The 17,576-nt window shown below is 40.5% G+C and overlaps 1 protein-coding gene across 3 annotated transcripts; it reads right to left on the bottom strand.

Moving 5' to 3' along the window:
- Window positions 1–353: 353 nt before the first annotated feature.
- On the bottom strand, window positions 354–17,576 carry znf365 (zinc finger protein 365). 3 transcript variants are annotated; one of them, XM_044372204.1, is made up of 7 exons: window positions 17,397–17,576; window positions 15,357–16,033; window positions 14,182–14,491; window positions 13,030–13,201; window positions 12,893–12,942; window positions 11,889–12,116; window positions 354–476 (listed from the first exon to the last, which is right to left on the bottom strand). In XM_044372204.1, the coding sequence occupies exons 2-7, from the start codon at window positions 16,021–16,023 to the stop codon at window positions 467–469; spliced, it is 1,437 nt and encodes a 478-aa protein (XP_044228139.1). In that variant the 5' UTR covers window positions 16,024–16,033; window positions 17,397–17,576; the 3' UTR covers window positions 354–466. The 3 variants fall into 3 exon arrangements, with proteins under 3 accessions (XP_044228139.1, XP_044228138.1, XP_044228137.1); XM_044372203.1 differs by lacking the exon at window positions 354–476 and having other exon boundaries at window positions 9,343–12,116; window positions 12,893–12,939; XM_044372202.1 differs by lacking the exon at window positions 354–476 and having other exon boundaries at window positions 9,343–12,116; window positions 17,397–17,575.

Below are 17,576 nucleotides of genomic sequence, written 5' to 3'. Positions count from 1 at the left end.
ATAAATATAGAGCTGGAAGTATGCAGAATATGTTTCCTTTAAATTCCCTTGGCATGAACGCTTTCTTTCCCGTCTCTGCCTGTACGCTGAGACAGATGTTTAGAATAAAAAGATGTTTCCCCCGTCCACACTTCATCAGTGATTTGAGAGACATTTTTGTCTTTATTAGACGAGACACAGTAGAGACAGATAAGAAACAAGGAGAAAGACACGCAGCTAAAGTTCCCAGCTGGATTTTGAAACTGGGGATGCTGCGTTTACACGTTCAGCATCTTAACTCCCAGGATGCCCCCACGTTCACTCATCTCATCTGTTTTCTCTTTCTGAAAAGCTTTTTAAAGTGTCAGAGAAACACGCAGGAACAGAAAAAAAAAAAAAAGATGTTCTGCATCTGTGTGACTGAGAAAAAAAACTGAAGATTTCAACATATTTGTGCGTTCCCTCAGGCTTTGGACTTGAGAAACTGTCACCAGCGCCTGGGAGAAAAAGAGAAACTGTGTTGTCATAGTAATCATTTCCTCATGTTCTCTCACACACACGCACACACGGCATGATTAACGCCGAGGCTGTGGGCCCCCCTGCTGACCCCCGTTGCCTCCGCTCTTTATATATCAGCCAAGTTTCCATCCAAATTTTTATCGAATTTCCAGAAAACAGGCAGAAGAAAATACCAATTAATGTGTGAACATCTGGATATAAACTGCAGGTGGCGCTAATTCTCCAGTTCGGTGCCGTTTTAACCGTCGCAGAAGAAGAGGAAACAACGAGATGACGTCATTAAAAGAGCAGCAGTCAAAGCTCAAACGATGGAGAAACCATGTCTGTTTCATGTATTGATGTGAGGAAGGTTACAGTCCTCCTCATCATCACTCCGCACAGATCTGATGTTTTCAGCTTTTACCTTATCATGAATCAGATCTGATATGAAAAAACTGGATTTGAGTCACTTCACCTGAGTTGAATCATACTGAAATGCCACTAAATCCCACAGAATCTCTGTTTCTGCACACTGACGACAAGGAAACAGTTAAAACAGTGTTTCACCAAAAGCTATTTCTTGAGCACTGCTGACACAAATGATTGTCACTCGTCACGTCCCCTCACATGCTCACACAGGGGGCAACAAGTCCTATAGTTTTCCTTTTTGGATTTGTTAAACACAGAAGGCTACTGTGCAAAAGTTTTAGTCACGTTAGATGTTTAGATCCATAATGTAACACCATCAGGGAGGCGTCTGATCATCTGCAGCATGACAACGAGCCCAAAACATCCAGCCAGAGTCATAAAGAACCATCTTCAGTCCTGCAACAGATGGTCTCTGATCTCAACATCATGGAGTCCGTCTGGGATTAACACGAAGAGACAGAAGCAGCTGAAGAAGAACTGTGGCAACTTCTCAGAGATGCAGGAACAACCGATCTGCTGAGTACCTGAAACACCGAGGAGAACTGCTGCTGGTTTAAAGACAAGTTTCTGCTGTTTACTCAACTAAAAACTACTGATGAAAGCCTAAAACTTGTGCACAGTACTGTATATTTGTTGTATTTGTGTTATTTATAGTTGTTTGTAATTTAATATCAAGAGAAATTTACTGTTATAAAAATGATATTTGCTGTAAATATCACATTTTGGACAAATTCATCCGTTCATCTCATTCTTCAAGAAACAAATTTATGGGATCATTATCATAAAAGTTGTATATTATCACCATTACCTTAAAAAAATTTCAAATCTCAATATCAGTATTGGTACTTAGTATTAAAACTACATTTTTACACTCAGGGCCTCAAGATCAGATGTGCAGATGTTGTTTGTTCCAAATAAATTTTAAATTAATCAGATTTAGCCGGCTGACGAAGTGAATTTGGACTCATGCTAATTATGAGCTTCAAACATGTGTGTGTGTGTGTGTGTGTGTGTGTGATACTCTGCAGCCATATTATTAGCTGATGGTAACTGTAGAGACATTATCATCATCATGTGGGTTTCTGTGTTTGAGTTTGTGTCTGCTGATGAAGGCATTTATATCATCATCACATGAAAAATTTGGATGCTCTCACACTGTTACTGTAAATGCTGCATGACTTGTGCTGACTCATGAGCTTTTTTTCTGTCACTATAACTGACTGTAACGTTTTCTCTGTGTAGGAGTTTAGAGAGAGAGAGGAACATATTCTGCTCATTTCCAGCCTCTATATTTATATTCTGGGGTTTTACTGGAATATCTTTACATGATTTCCAGTTAAAAACTCCTTATTTATCTTCTACTGGTCCTTTATGCAGCCCCTCAGTTCAGCCTCTGTCTGAAACAGGCCGTTTTAGCTCCTGTCTCTTTAAGGCCCCGCCTCCTGATGAGCCCACTCTGTTCTGATTGGTCAGCTTTCAGGAAGCTTCCTCCGGCTCCGGAGGCTACGTAAACAAACTATAGTAGCAGGATTTCACTTCTTTTTCTCCTTCTTTACTCCAAATGTCAACTTCTCAAATCCATCCGTACATGTTGGAATTGAACAACACATGGAAACACCTTAGCAACCACCTTAGCAACCACCTGACCATGTCCTAACAGCAAGCGAGCATCCGACTATCACGTCGAATCGCGTAACGTCGGACGCTCTTTGTCCAAACTGAATCCGCTTTCTGCAGCCTCTCCTGCACACAACGACTGCTGATGGCTTTTTTCCTGCCTGATGTGTGGTGAGTTGCCAACTTCCACTAGTAGAAATACACAACGGCTGTAGATGGATATAGGTGGGATTGGTTTGTGTGTGTGTTTTGTTTTGTAACTAGTGTTTGATTGTGTGAGGGACGGACCAAACCTGACTAAACCCAAATATTAACCGGTGCGCTGGATTGCTTGCAGCTACCAACATCTCTGAAACTGCTCATTCTGCAGACAAACGTCCAAATTTCAGATTAGTCATTCAAGTGCAACATACAAAAGCACCCAGTGTCAAATGCACCAAGCTTTCCTGTTTGCACTTTCATCATATTTTCAAGCTGAAGCTCAGAGAAAAGGACTTTTGCCATTTAATCAGCATTACTGGATAAACACTGCATTGGATCGTTGGAAACACTGTGTGGCTTCACAGAGTTTAAGTGACACAACTGGTCAATATTGTTTTTAAATGTGGGTCTCTGCCTAGGAGCCAATTTAAACCCTTAAAGAAAGCTTGCATTGACTGATTGATTACTGATCACTTTGAATCTTATTTCAGAAATCTGTTGGGAAACATTGAGGTTGAAACAGACAGCAAGTGAAAACAGTCTCGGCGCCAGAGGAAAGAAACTGGCCGGGCGATTGGTTTTTGTGGGCGAGCCAGGAAATGTGAAAGCTTCTTGTTGGCGACACCATTTAATTTACATAATGTAACACAAAAAGGACCAGACGAATATATACTGTGTTGAAAACACAATAATTTAAGACTTTTAGGAGGACACCTACATTCATGTTTTCAACAGCTGCCGTCACCACGACAACCATGACACATTTCCCAGTTAACACGGTCACTGGTTAAACCGAAACACCTGTTAACTGGCAACTTTCAGCTGAATACGTCGTGGTTGCTCTAATGATGCCAGCTGGCTCTTAAAAGCCTTATCAATTTTACTTTAATCAATCAATCAATGTGTTTATTATCTAGGTCCATTACCATTTACGTAAATCGGCAGTGTAGTGATAGTCTACCTTGTGATTTTATAGCGTTATCTTCAATCAGAAAGTGGCCCATATTCAACCAATCAACCTGCTTTGTCATTGAGTAGAAAAAGTAAAAGAAGAGTTTGTGGTTGAATAGTGTGTAAACTGTAGTCACACAGCCAGTATTCACCAGGTTTGACCAGCCTGCCTACCGTAAATAAGTGAGGATATGTGAACGCTTCTTGTTGGCAACACCGTTTAATTTACATAATGTAATACAAAAAAGACCAGATGAATATATACTGTGTTGAACATACAATCATTTAAGACTTTTAGGAGGACACCTACGTGCTCTGTTCGTGTTTTCAACAGCTGCCGTCACCACGACAACCACGACACATTCCCCTGAAAGTCACCAGTTAACACGGTCACTGGTTAAACCAAAACACCGGCCGGCATGCTAACCTCGCTATGCTAACCTCGCTCGCATTGCATTCAGTTAGGACACAGTGTTAGCAACCAAGGCTACAGAACATATGACCGTTTATGGACATGCGTGACGACTTTGACCATGTTTAACACCTGACAACAGGATATAAATAATAGAAAAACAAAAAAGTGAGTATGTCCCCTTTAAGTAAAATACTTACAACCGCTAGCTATTGAAAGCCCCCATGTGTAGGATAAGAGCATTTCTTTGACAACTCCTAGTGGTAGAAAGTAAAGAAGACACTGTGATCAACGAGCTGTACTGTCAGAATAAATGTCTCTGCCCAAACATAAAACCAAAATGAGCTGTTCAAGTTCTTTGGAGGAATTCAGGGAAGTATTGGAAATCAATTATTGAGGAAGAACAAAAGTCATGTTGAGCCTGAAACCCAGTCAGTGATGAGGCCTTCCTGTCCCGGCAGGTGATTTATATGAAAACAATGACATCTAGTGGCCATTTGTGAGTATTGCAACAAAGCAATTAAAATATGCAGGTCTAGTTTACAGTAGTCAGTCAGCAGTTTTATAACTTTTTCTGTTGTGGAATATTCTTGTGATTCATTTTTTGTTGTTTTATTTGTGTGTTCAGCAAAATTTCCCACATCAATGTTCAAGGTGAAGCTAATGAAGCCACTTTAATCTTAAGATTACACTTACAAAAAACATAGGAGAAAAGTATACTGCCTCTAAATCTTTATCGAATTTTAGTGATATTCAACAATACACAGATAACTTTGTGTTAATAAATAAACATGTATACTATATCATAACTATATCATAGACATATACATACTGTTTTTTACTAATTGATTCTTATTTTTGTAGTTCTGACCATCATCTCTATCAGTAACCATAATATTGTTCTCATCTAGTTCATATCTGAGATATTTCTGTATGGATCAAAGTGGTGAACTGACCAACACACCAACATTTCCATCCTTGATTTTGTGTGGCTAAAAAGAGTCAGAGCCTCTTGACGTTCTTGCAGTAGAATCCACGAGACTTGAATAAAAACAACATGGCAATAACGTTGGTGTCATGTTTGTTCTTTAATCTTCGATGGTTATCACACAGACTGACAACATAAAAAGTATTCCAGTTCTTCACAGTATTGCATTTTGCACAGTGTTATACAGACTACAGAGTTTTCGAGTGAAGGCACAAAACTAGAGATTACTTCTGCAAACGAAATCCCTACAGACAGACGTGAACTGAAGGATATCAAACTTGGCCGCAGAAACCGTTTTACACAACATAAAACTAACTTTATCTCTACCGATTCACGGCAATAAAAAGGTAGTAGTGTCATAATCAAACTAACATTAAGTCCAGTTATAATACGTGTTCGCTTACAGTATATTATTTTCCCGCTTCTCAAGCTTTTTTTTTTCTCTCTCTCAGTTTCAAAGCTCTTGCACATTTTCCCAAAAACATTTCCAAACACAGAAGTAATAAAATGTAGTTTCCAGACTTTTCCGAACCTGTGCATGAACCCTGTTGATTGTCCAGTATACAACACTCCCTTCATATGAAATCCACCAGCTCCAAGCTAAGTGCTCTTGGTTGGTTTAGTGCAACTTTCCTTCATATACCATTAAAATAGACCTCGCTCTGCTACAAAAGTACACATAGTAGTACAAGATAACAGTATTTTATAAGTACTTTGCTTTTTTTTTTGTTACATATGATGCATGCTTTCACAGTAACACAATAGCTACATATGTAGTAGGAGTAGTAGTGATAGTAGTAGGGCTGCTTCATGCATCTTCTACCACCTTCCGATGACTGAGCACCAGAAACAGGAAGCAGTACGCCAGAGACAAACCTGAAAGCTCTGCACACACGTCACGCAAGAGTTATGCTGCTGTTTGCATTAAAATCCCACAACTCTAATTTGGTGGATTTTTTTTTTTTTTTTTTAAAGGTTTTGACAGATTTTAAAGCATTTTTAATAGCAACATTTCAGTGTGTTTTAATAGAACTGCTGTAATCAGTAGATTTGCTCGCAGTTCTTGCATAGACTTCAATTTTGACACGCAAATATACAGCGTTGACCAACTGCAAACCGTCTTGACATTGCTGACCTAGAGAGTCCAAAGTGGACGAAGCTCCATCTTAGCTGTGTTGCACAATCTGGATTTCTACATTTAAAATTAAGACTTTTGAAAGGATAAAGGCTGGCAATTTTCTATATTTTTCTTCTTGTCAACAAATCTCATGTTTGGATCCAAACCAACAATGAAGTGATCTACTAACAAGTATTGTGTGTGTGTATCAAAGCCTGATATATCTTATTCCTCTGTGCCGTAGACCTTCGTTGTTGCTCCAGAAACTATTATAAACACGTCAGTGAGCCACATCGCTGCACTGAGTGACATGTTCCTTCATCATGAAGAGTTTGGTCACGTTAGTATGTTTTAGAAACGGCTCCAAAGACTAATAACAGCATCATGTTTTCAGTCTCCGGAGAGTAGTTCTGTGTAAGGCAGATGCTACTGAGCAATGTGCAGAAACAGTTCTGTTCACAGTTTCACTAGCTTGTTGTGCTAAACATCACAATGTCTTACATTATAAATTTCCCAAAGAACTTCAGTAAAAGTCCAGAGGTTGTGATGTGTTGCACAACAAGCTGGTGAAGCTGTAAACAGAACCATGTTCCTGCACATGCTCAGTAGTGTCTGCCTTACACAGAACTACTCTCCAGAGACTGAAAACGTGATGCTGTAATTAGTGTTTGAAGCTGTTTCTAAGCAAACTAACGTGACCAAACTCTTCATAATGAAGGAACATGTCATCCAGTGCAGGGCTGTGGCTCACTGACATGTTTTTAATGGTTTTTGGACAACAACGAAGGTCTACGGCACAGAGGAATAAGATATATCAGGCTTTGAATACACACACAATACTTGTTAGTAGATCAGTTCATTGTTGTTTTGGATCCAAACATGAGATTTGTAGAAAAATATAGAAAATCGCCAGAATTATCCTTTAATTTAATAACAGTTTCGTGGTCAAAGAATTAAACTATGATGGAAACCCAGAGGGGATGAAAACAATAATCCCTAATGATATAATGAATAAACGCGACTAAAGATAAGAGGGTGTAGCTCATTTAAATTGATAAAACAAACAGCGCCTTCAAGCTGTTGATGAATTCTGGGTCTTTCAAAGAGAAATGTGGTTTCTAACGGACAGCAGCAGTAACACTTGGGCGTAGATCATCAGTGCCTGAATTCACAAAGTGCTGAGTGATTCAGAGGTCTGATCACACATCGATCTCTGGGATACTCAGTGGGAGATTTGTCCACATTTATCTGGATCGAGTTTTTTTTTATGTGGGAAGAAGCAGTGGAGGGTGAAACCTGCCAAAATACAAGTTTACCCTCAGTGTTTTTGGGCCTGTGACGCCATTGAAAAAAAACAAACTGATGGCTATCATTTTAAGATAATGCTCTTCAGACCATGAAAACAGCTAAATACAAGATATATTCCATTTCACACATAGTTCATATTTCAGTCTATCTTGTTAAACTGGCGGACAACATTCTGGCTTTTAAAAGAATTGGCAACTTCCAGTAAGTTTGGAACAAATCACGATTGACACAACTGCTGGTCAGGTGTCGGGTGCCTGCAAGCTTTCTTCATTTAGACTTTTTAAGACCTTTTTAATGCCAATTAGACATTAAAATAAAGACAACTTTGATCCTTGAAAAACAACAAGAAAAATGAAAAATCATCAGGAGAGGGAGGATCAGCAGAAGAAAAGTACGCCGAGATATGTTAGAAGTCTGAAAACTAAATGTAGCACATAAATTATGGAGTTGAGTTTACATAATTTTATATCACATTGAGCTGCAGACACCCTGTTTAAAGTACTGTAGGACTACTACCTCCACTTGACAACACATAATAGCTTTGTATACAAAATATCTATTAACACTGTCAATAAAACCTAAACCAACGACAGCAAAGATACATTTTTTTTTTGTTTTAAACACCAAATACCGTCTTCTACATATACATTCTTATCATTGGATGAAAGCAATGTACAATGACATGTAAACAGATCGTACAGAACGATGTGGAGAGAGAGAGGAATGATTCTATTAAACAAGCGATCATGAGCTGTTTAGTTTACTGCAAATGGACTGAATGCATTCACGGCACTGTAAGTCACTTTGGATGAAAGCGTTGATACGACGTCATTCATTCGTGATCGGAGAATCTCCACCCGTTTCTGTGTGAATGAGTGCGTTTGTTTTAAGCCTGAACGGCGAGACAAAAAAGTTCAGACTTAAAACACGGCATCTCTTCGGTGTGAGCTATACGTTAACTCAAGAGTACATTCGTTATATGTGTGGTGTCCTCCAGACCTGGGCCAAACTGTAGCTGCATGAACATGACTTGTTTTACACAGCGATGTAGTGGGAGGGGGAATAAATAAAAAAAAAAGATTACATTTTCAACTGTCTAGCTCCATCAAAAAAGAGAATAATATCCAACTGAAACAACTCCAAATGGTGTTTTTAAGGCTGCTGTTATTCTATATTCTTGTTATTGTCAACAAATCTCACAAAAAGACCAAAACCAACAGTGTGTCTGTGGCTCATAAATCCTTAAAAAACAGCTCACAAATAAATAGTTTCATTTTTTAAAAAGGCTCAGTAATTTCCTACAACAGCTGGTCACTGTAGTTTTTAGCAAATGCTCCTTAAACAGTAGTAAACAGTGCATTTGTTGGGGACTATTTCCAACGGCCACTAGATGCTCCAACTGACTCATTCAAAAAGCTTCAACTTCTCTCTAGAAATACTACGTCAGTCATTGTTTTCAATGAGATATTCTCGTCTCAATCTCTAAATTCAGACCCTTTCATAAGTTTGCTGGTGGTCAATTTGGAAATTATTACTCTATTAATAAGATTTGATGTATATATAGTAGCTTTGATGTCTGCTGTGTGGGTGTTGAGAGGAATGTGAGAGGCACCAACCCTGCACTCCTTATTTGGCTCCAAACAGAAAAGATGGAAAGAAAGAGGCTTCAAACCGGCTCCAAGGTAAACCAATGGGTGATGTCACTCCTTGCTACGTCCGTCTTTATATACAGTCTATGGGAGGAACGGAGGTGTGGCTCATTGATGTGTTTTTAATATGCAGAGGAATCAGATATCAGATCAAGCTTTGGATGCACACACAATACTTTCCTCTGGTCTTTTCATGGGATTTGTTGTTTAGAAGAAAAATATTGAATATCACCAGACTTCTCTCTTAACATGAGTGGAAATTTGTGCACACTGCAACAACCAAAGTGACTGATCAGCTGTCCCTGTAATTACTTGGTGGGTAGATCAGACAAGTTGATCATTTGAAGGTGTACAGATGGACCAGTTTCCATCGGACTCTGACTAAAAACATCCCTAATATGTTGGGACTGTTCCTTTAAAGAAAAGTGGAAAATTCTGCCAAACAAAACAAACAAACAAACCAAAAAAAAGCAGGTAAATATATGAGTTTACCCTCCACTACGTCTCTGGTGTGATCCCAGATTGGTTCGTAATTGGCTACATTCATGTAGGACCAAGACTACCAGAAAAAATAAGTCAATAAAAGTATTTCCGAGTCTTTTCTCTCTATGTACAATTATGCAACTGTTTGAATTGATCCTAACGTAGTCAATCACACCCATCTGGTACCAGAAGCTCCTTCAAACAAGAGCCAAGAAATACACGCAACGTTTATTTGACCCAAGTCTGGTGTCATCAAACATCCCGTCTGTGCTTACAAACCAGTGACGATGCATCACACCGTCCCAATTACTAAATAATGTTGCTCTATAGATTAAACAGCTTTCCAAAAACCCACCAAAGATAAATAAATTCATCTTTTTTGTGTACATCAATTAATGCAATTAATGTTTCACTGGCCAGATAATGCATATCTGAATGGAAAAGCCATGCACTGAATGTGAATGTTATTAAAATAAGCGGCTATATTGCTGCAAAGATGCTGCAAAGAGTCTTTAGAGAGACTCTAGTGGCTGCGGACGCATCTTTCTGATGAACTGAGAGGAAGCTGTTGGTGGAAGAAGACAGAAAAAAGTTCAAAAAGAGTATTTTACAGATATAAAAAGTAATTAAATTTTGGCACGCTGACTCCATCCGTCAACAACAACATATCACCTCCCCAGTTTGACCATTATTACTCTGATTCTGGAGGGAGTTTGGTGGGTGCTGGTGGTGCAGTTAAGTGATTTAGACTTTGAAAGCACAGACGAGAGATAAGAAGACCAGACTGATCAGGAGTTTTTTTGGGGGGGGGGGAACCAGGCCGAGATGTAAAGGTTCCACCAGAGGAGAGGACGTGTCATCAAAACATCACTCGGGAACAATTTATTCTCAATCTGATCCAGGAAGCAGACGGTCCTTCTTTCCTTTTACCTAAACTGTAAATAAATCTTCAATCGGTAGATGAGAACAAAAGCACATTTAAGCTGAAGTTTCTCTAAAATAAAGAGGAGAGAGGATCACTAAAGTTTACCTATTATATTGTACTTATTATTATTATGATTTGTGCTGACAACTAAGACAAAAGACAAGAAGCTGTCATTCATTTAAATGTTTGAATATTGAAAGTTTACCCACACTGACATCCAGTTTAACACTTTACAACACTCTACTTCAGTGTCATAGTCTATGGAAAAGTACGAAATGAGCAATAACACGATGTTGGCGATACAAAATATTCATAATATACACTATTATGTACTTGAATACAATCTGATGTGGTCATGCAGTAATATTTCTTATTGCGTTATGTTCTTCAACCCTGTTCCATCCGTTTTCTTCAGTTTGAACGTAAAATGAAACGTACAAGTCGTATTATTGTGTTATTAGGGATCAAACTATGCAGTAATTATTAATAAAAGAGTTCTTGATTTTAGAGCCCGACAGATAAATTAACCAGTCTGACATCAGCTGATTGCAGATATACATATATATCAGTATGTTGGTTTATAAATGACAAGATATTGAAGTACAGAGATGCCAAAGATACTGTATGTTTAAATGTTTAAAACACAACTTTAAGGGAACGTATGTGTCAGACTATATTTGATTTATGCTCAAGCATGAGCTCATCTCTTATGTTCAATGGTTTTCTTAATTTGATTCATATAAATAAGTGAATAAACTTGTTTTAGGAAAAGTTATCTGACATTTGATTTGATATTTTGTGTAAATATTTTGTCTGGGAACTGTCAGATTAATTACATTTGGAAGGAAAAAAACATCTTGTACCCTGTTTTAATTCTTTATACCAATAAGTGATATCAGCTCCCAATTAAGTTTATAAATTGCTCCATTTTTGAACATCCTGAACAACGTTTGTACACAGGAAAGTCATTTACATTTTGTCTAAATTGCATAGGTGCAAACGTTTTCATGTCAAAGTAATGTTTTATAAATGACTCCATGATTTTCTGTTTCTGTCTGAGCCTATTAAAGCCATTTCAAAAATGTCCCTTAGAGACTTAATTAAGACTTAATTACATTTACTGGAGTTTCTTGTTTTAATTGAACATTTGTGCTGACGGAGCAGATGTTTGGAGTTCAGATTAACTGCTCCCAACAAGCTCGATGTGAATGTGATCTTGCGGTACTTTTCCATAGGTTAACACACTGGAATAAAGTCATTATTAAATAAAGTTTGAGTCAAGTTTGACACCCCCTCTCCCTGGCGTTTCTCTACAGCTCTACGCCTCGTACCCGGTGGAGCGGCGGCGCTGGTGGTTCCAGATGTCGTCTCTGTGCTCGGGTCGGCAGAACAGCCTGGACGACTGGGCCAGCCGCTCCCGTTGCTCCCGCTGTTCCCGTTGCTCCCGCTGCTCCCGGTCTCCGCCCGGTTTAGAGAACGGAGCACGGCCGCCGAACTGCGAGGAGGAGTGAGTTCTGTTGTCATGGAGACCGGACGAGGACAGCTGACCTCCCGCTGACCTGGTGACGTCGCATGAACACGAAGGAATGAACACGGGAAGGGGAAAAGAGGATGTTTGAGTGACATATATTTGATCAAACACAGGAAAAAGTGCGATTTAGGCTCAAGTGAAGTAAAGACGACAGCAGGTTAATTACAAAAGGGAAACTCCCAGTGACTCCCAGTACACACACACACACCCCCAGCAGCAGACAGACAGACAGACAGGTAATCCCACCCCAGTGACTGAGTGAAAGGACAAAGTGACACATCTTAGAGTGATCAATTAAACATGAAATCTGACAGACAAAACAACAGTCCTCATGAATGATTTAGCAGCCGCTCTGTCACCTTTTGGCTTTGAGTCAGACCAGCAGCAGAGCAGAGCAGCAGCTTATCTGCTCCGTTGGAAGATGATTCCTGCCGAGCAATAAGCCTTTTTATAGCCGAGTCTGATTAGTGATTAAGGTGATGTTCTCCCTGTCTGTCAGCGGGTCACACAAAACCCGACGGAAATAGATTCACATTCTGTTAGACAGCCTGAACATCGTCCTTTATGTCCCAGTAATGTGGCAACATTTTCATTTAGACACAGAGGCTGTTTTATCCATCTGTCATCATCTTTACTGATTTATAAAATGCTTTGTGTTTATTATTGAGGTCGTAGTGGTGGTGTACAAGAGTGTTCCCAATATTTTGTCCACCCTATTAACATACATGAGGGGGGCAAAATATTAGGAGCACTTTTCAATATAATGCACTCTACTGTTTGTTTGACTATGGAGGAGATACTCGCCTGCTTTTAGTGATTCTGTGAGGTCCATTATCAGTTGGCTGCTGGTGCTGCTGAGGAGACAGAAGAGGTCAAAGGTCAGGTTTGAGTCTGTGAGTGTTTTTGTGTTCATGAATGACTGTGTGTTCGTGTGTGTATACCTTGTAGTGGTTGCACTGTGACGGGCTGCCGTTCACTTGGTAATACTCCACTAGTCTCTCAGCCAGAGCGATGCGTCTCAGCAGGTTCTCGATGAAGTGCTGGATTCGAACTTTACCACACGTCTCCTGCCGCGCCGCAGCTTCCAGAAACTTCTGGATGGTTATCACCTCCCTGGAAAACAAAAGTTACATTTAAAGGACACATATTCTGCACATTTCCAGCTCTATATTTATATTCTGGGGCTCTACTAGAATATCTTTGCATGATTTACGGTTAAAAACTCCTTATTTATCTTCTACTGGTCCTTTATGCAGCCCCTCAGTTCAGCCTCTGTCTGAAACAGGCCGTTTTAGCTCCTGTCTCTTTAAGCCCCGCCTCCTGATGAGCCCACTCTGTTCTGATTGGTCAGCTTTCAGGAAGCTTCCTCCGGCTCCGGAGGCTACGTAAACAAACTATAGTAGCAGGATTTCACTTCTTTTTCTCCTTCTTTACTCCAAATGTCAACTTCTCAAATCCATCCGTACATGTTGGAGCTGAATCACATCTGAAATATGAGAGTGGACACATGGAAGCAACATAGCAACCTCCATAGCAACCTCCATAGCAACCAAGGCTACAGAACGGTCAGCTGTTTATGAGCATGTGTGACAAGCCGACGTCAGCAAGGTAGAAAAAAAACGTTACAAACGAGACGTTCAGAGCAGGTTGAAGCCCTGACTTTTGACTTGCAGGCAGCATTTCTACATATGTTCATCTTTAGTTTTAAAACTTTGACCATGTTTAACCGACATCAGAACAGGATATAAATAACAGAAAACCAGAAAAAGTTGAATATGTCCCCTTTAAACCTGCATAACTAATGTTTTGTCTACTAGTTTTCATTAATCTGTCAATTATCTTGATTTATCAATCAGTTGTTTGGTCAATAAAATGTCATAAAATGGTTAAAATTGTCCACAACCCAAAGATATTCAGTTTACTCTCATAGAGAACTAAAGAAACCAGAAAATATTCACATTTAAAAAGCTGGAATCAGAGAATTTGGACATTTTTTTATTAAATATTGACTCTAAGGGATCAATCGATTATCAAAATATTTGGCAACTAATCAATTCTACAAAGATCAAATGGAAACCCACATCAGTGTTTACCTCTCTCGTCGTTCCAGCTCGTTCTCGGAGGCGTTGAGCTGTTCCCTCAGCGCGGCGATCACCATGACGGCCACGTCCACCTGCCGACTCAGTGACCTCTCCCTGTCTGCGACTTCCTGCCTCTCCTGGGCCAGATGCTGCGAGTGAGCGCGCTCACACAGGAGCTCCGTGTCGGTCTGGGCCAGCTCCGTGCTCACCTTGGCCAGCCGGCGCTGCATGGTGCTGTCCGCCGCCCGCAGGATACTGGCCAGCCGCCGGCGCACGGCGGCCGAGGCTGCTGCCGTCTCCAAACCGGAGTAGGAGTTCTGCTCTGGTGGTTACAGTGAAGGAAAGTTACTGTCTGCAGCTCTGGCCGTCATTTCTATCACTGGGAACGCTGTGACATCACTAAAAAAGGTTACACAGGTCAGCAAATATGAGCAGTCAGACCATCTGACACGTTAGAAAGAAACCAGTAAACCATCACTACCGTAGGTAAAAGTTGAAGCAGGAAGTTGGTCTGTAAACTGTTATGGACGTTAATGGACAAGCATGGTAACAAGTTTACCAATCACATTCATTTCACCCACTTTTTTTTAATCAATGAGTTCACAACTCTGCTTCAAGATTCCTAAAATTCCACAGCGTTCCCGTATTATCCTGCACCTGGCTTCCTGTTAAATTCACAGCCTGGCTGTCACAGCTACGTCACAAACAGGTCCACGAGGACTTTTAGGGCATCAGAACAAGGCGTCCTGGAGGGTCCCTCGCTCCAAGGTTAAAACTCTTTAGGCTCTAGTGGTTCAAAGGAGGAGGACTGTGGATTTTGTCCTCCATCACTTCTATTGTAAGGTCATTATGAAGGGATGTTCTGATGGTCAGTATGAAGAGGAGGAATGATTACAGCAAGAAAAACACGACTGTTGTTTTAAGACACACTTACACATTTATAGACACTACAAATAAAGCCTGGAAAATGTCATTTTGGTGACGTATCTAATCAAACAGAAGATAAAGATTGAAAATATTTACTAAATAAATCAGTTTTAGTGTTTTACTTCCAAAAACTTCCTTTTTTTAACATTTTTAGGCCAACAGTCAATTTGACACTACGGTGACTCTGAGCTTTATATTTCTGGCACTCAATAAAAAACATCAATAAATAAAATAAAGAAATGAACTAAACCTGAACGCACCGACCAGGTCCAGGTCCAGGTCCAGGTCTGGGTCTAGTGGGGGTCCGAGAGGAGCTGGAGGAGGGAACAGGAGGTGATGATGGTTGAGGTGATGATGGTGGCACACGTCTGACTTTTTGATGGACATTTTGAAATCCTCCTCATGTCTGCTTCCATCTGTCTCTTCGCCGTCCTCCTCCTCATCGTCCTCCTCTTCTCCCACATCTTCATCCTCTGTCCCTTCGTCGTCTTCCTCCTCGTCCTCCTCGGCCTGCGTCCCCACCCCGACGCTCTGGGTGCGCCTCCTCACGGAGCTGTAGGAGTGGAGGTACCCGCTGTCTCTGCAGTCGCTGAGGGAGCGGACGTGAGGCGGCCGCGACGCGCTGTGCTGCCCCCGGCGGGTCGGGAGGCTCATGTCGTGCCAGGGGATCGCCGCCGTCAGCGGGTCGGGGTGTTTGCCGGTGATGCTGAAGCCGCTGCTGATCACGTCCGGCGAGCGGTACGAGTGGCGGTACTCCAGGTGGGCGCGGAGCGAGGCCAGGCTGCGGAAACGCTCCTGCTCGCCGCAGCGGGGGCAGCGGAAGGGGAGGTCGCAGGAGGTGGCGGAGTCGATGACGGCGCCGCAGGCCTGGCCGTTCCTCTCTAAGAGGAAAGAACCAGAACCTCTGGAGCACAACTTCTGCTGCATCACTCTACACCTGCAGTACAGAAAAACAGCAGAAAGAGGAAGCAATTAATCCTGAAACAACTGGTCAATTAATCAATTAATCAAAGACAAAAAACATTAGAAAATTGATTATTTGTTCACTGGGAAAAATACTAAACATTGTCTGGTTTATCTCTGTTTCATGTATATGACTGTAGAGCTGCAACGATTAGTAGAACCACAGAAAATTAATTTCAAACTATTTTGATAATTGATCTTTTTGAGTCATTTTTTAAAAGAAAAAATGTCAAAATTCTCTGATTTCAACCTCTTAAGTATGATTTTGTTTTATTTCTTCAGTCCTCTGTGACAGTAACCTGAATATCTTTGGGTTGTGGACAGAAAGACATTTGAGACATTTTTTAGAACGAGTGATTAATTGATTAATCAGGAAAATAACTGAGAGATGAATCTACAATGTAAATAATCATTAATTGCAGCATTTTTGAGTTCTGGGAGATGACATTTTCAACATTTTTTTTACAGACTAAATGATAAATGAATCAATCGAGAGTGAAAACTGACAGATTTAGACCTGAAAGAATTAGTCGATTAATTAGTTTGTGTGTGTGTGTGTGTGTGTGTGTGTGTGTGTGTGTGCCAGGTCACATGTGAGGACTCGCCTCCCTTTTGGGGGCAGTTTTTGGACGTTTTCTCTAATCTTTGATTTTTGCTGAAATATTGGATCATTTGAACATTTATTGAAATGAAAGCATGTGAGAAGTTTAGAGGGAAAAATCACTATTTGGTGGAGCTGTTAACAACTCATAGACATGTGAAATGTGACCCCGACTACGCACTGCTTTTTGTAAGACGTCAAAAGCCAAAAAGGTTGGAAACCACTGGTTTCATCTTTAACAATGTGTTGTATTTTAAAAGCTTGTTATATTATCCATTGTGTCAAATCTTCATCTGAAAAGTAACTGAAGCTGTCAAATAAATGTAGTGGAGTAGAAAGTACAATATTTCCCTCTGAAATGTAGAAAGTAGCATCACATGGAAATACTCAAGTAACGTACAAGTACCTCATAACTATACTCAAGTACAGTACTTGAGTAAATGTACTTAGTTACTTTCCCAGTGAGCCAACATGAATAAATCCAGGAGGACAGCAGATGACCTGAAACAGCAGCTTTATTCTCCACACATTAACTAAACAAACTGGGTATTTTTTTAATTTTACATGCTTCCTTCTGTGTGGGTTTAATTCTGCGTAACAGGTCGATTCCTCACACAGTCTTTTAGCATTTATTAGCCAACTAACAGCGTACGTTAGCTCCGCTGTTAGCTAGCTGGAGAGCAACAATCGCTGAATCATTACTTAACGGAAACCGGAGTTAACGTGCGGCTCTTACCGCGTGCGGTTTAACGGCAGGTTTTAAATGAATCCAGCCGTTACTGTCCGGAGGAGCCATGTCGCAGACGGAGACAGACAGCAGCCCGCATGATGTCATTCACCGAGGAGAGGAGCAGCGTCAAGCTACACGGCACCGAAACTACAGCACATCCGGCGAGCTCTTTCAGAATTAAACATA

Source organism: Thunnus albacares, chromosome 14, assembly GCF_914725855.1.
Source record: "Thunnus albacares chromosome 14, fThuAlb1.1, whole genome shotgun sequence".
Lineage (NCBI taxonomy): Eukaryota > Metazoa > Chordata > Actinopteri > Scombriformes > Scombridae > Thunnus > Thunnus albacares.
This window is presented reverse-complemented; position numbering and strand designations above follow the sequence as displayed.

Excerpts from the sequence above, each read along its gene's own strand:
- znf365 (XM_044372202.1), bottom strand. The coding sequence starts at position 16,023 with ATGCAGCAGAAGTTGTGCTCCAGAGGTTCTGGTTCTTTCCTCTTAGAG. Across the intron at positions 14,492-15,356 it reads CCTGGACCTGGACCTGGTCG|AGCAGAACTCCTACTCCGGT; the intron begins GTGCGTTCAGGT and ends TGTAACCACCAG. Across the intron at positions 12,943-13,029 it reads CACAGTGCAACCACTACAAG|CAGCACCAGCAGCCAACTGA; the intron begins GTATACACACAC and ends CTGTCTCCTCAG.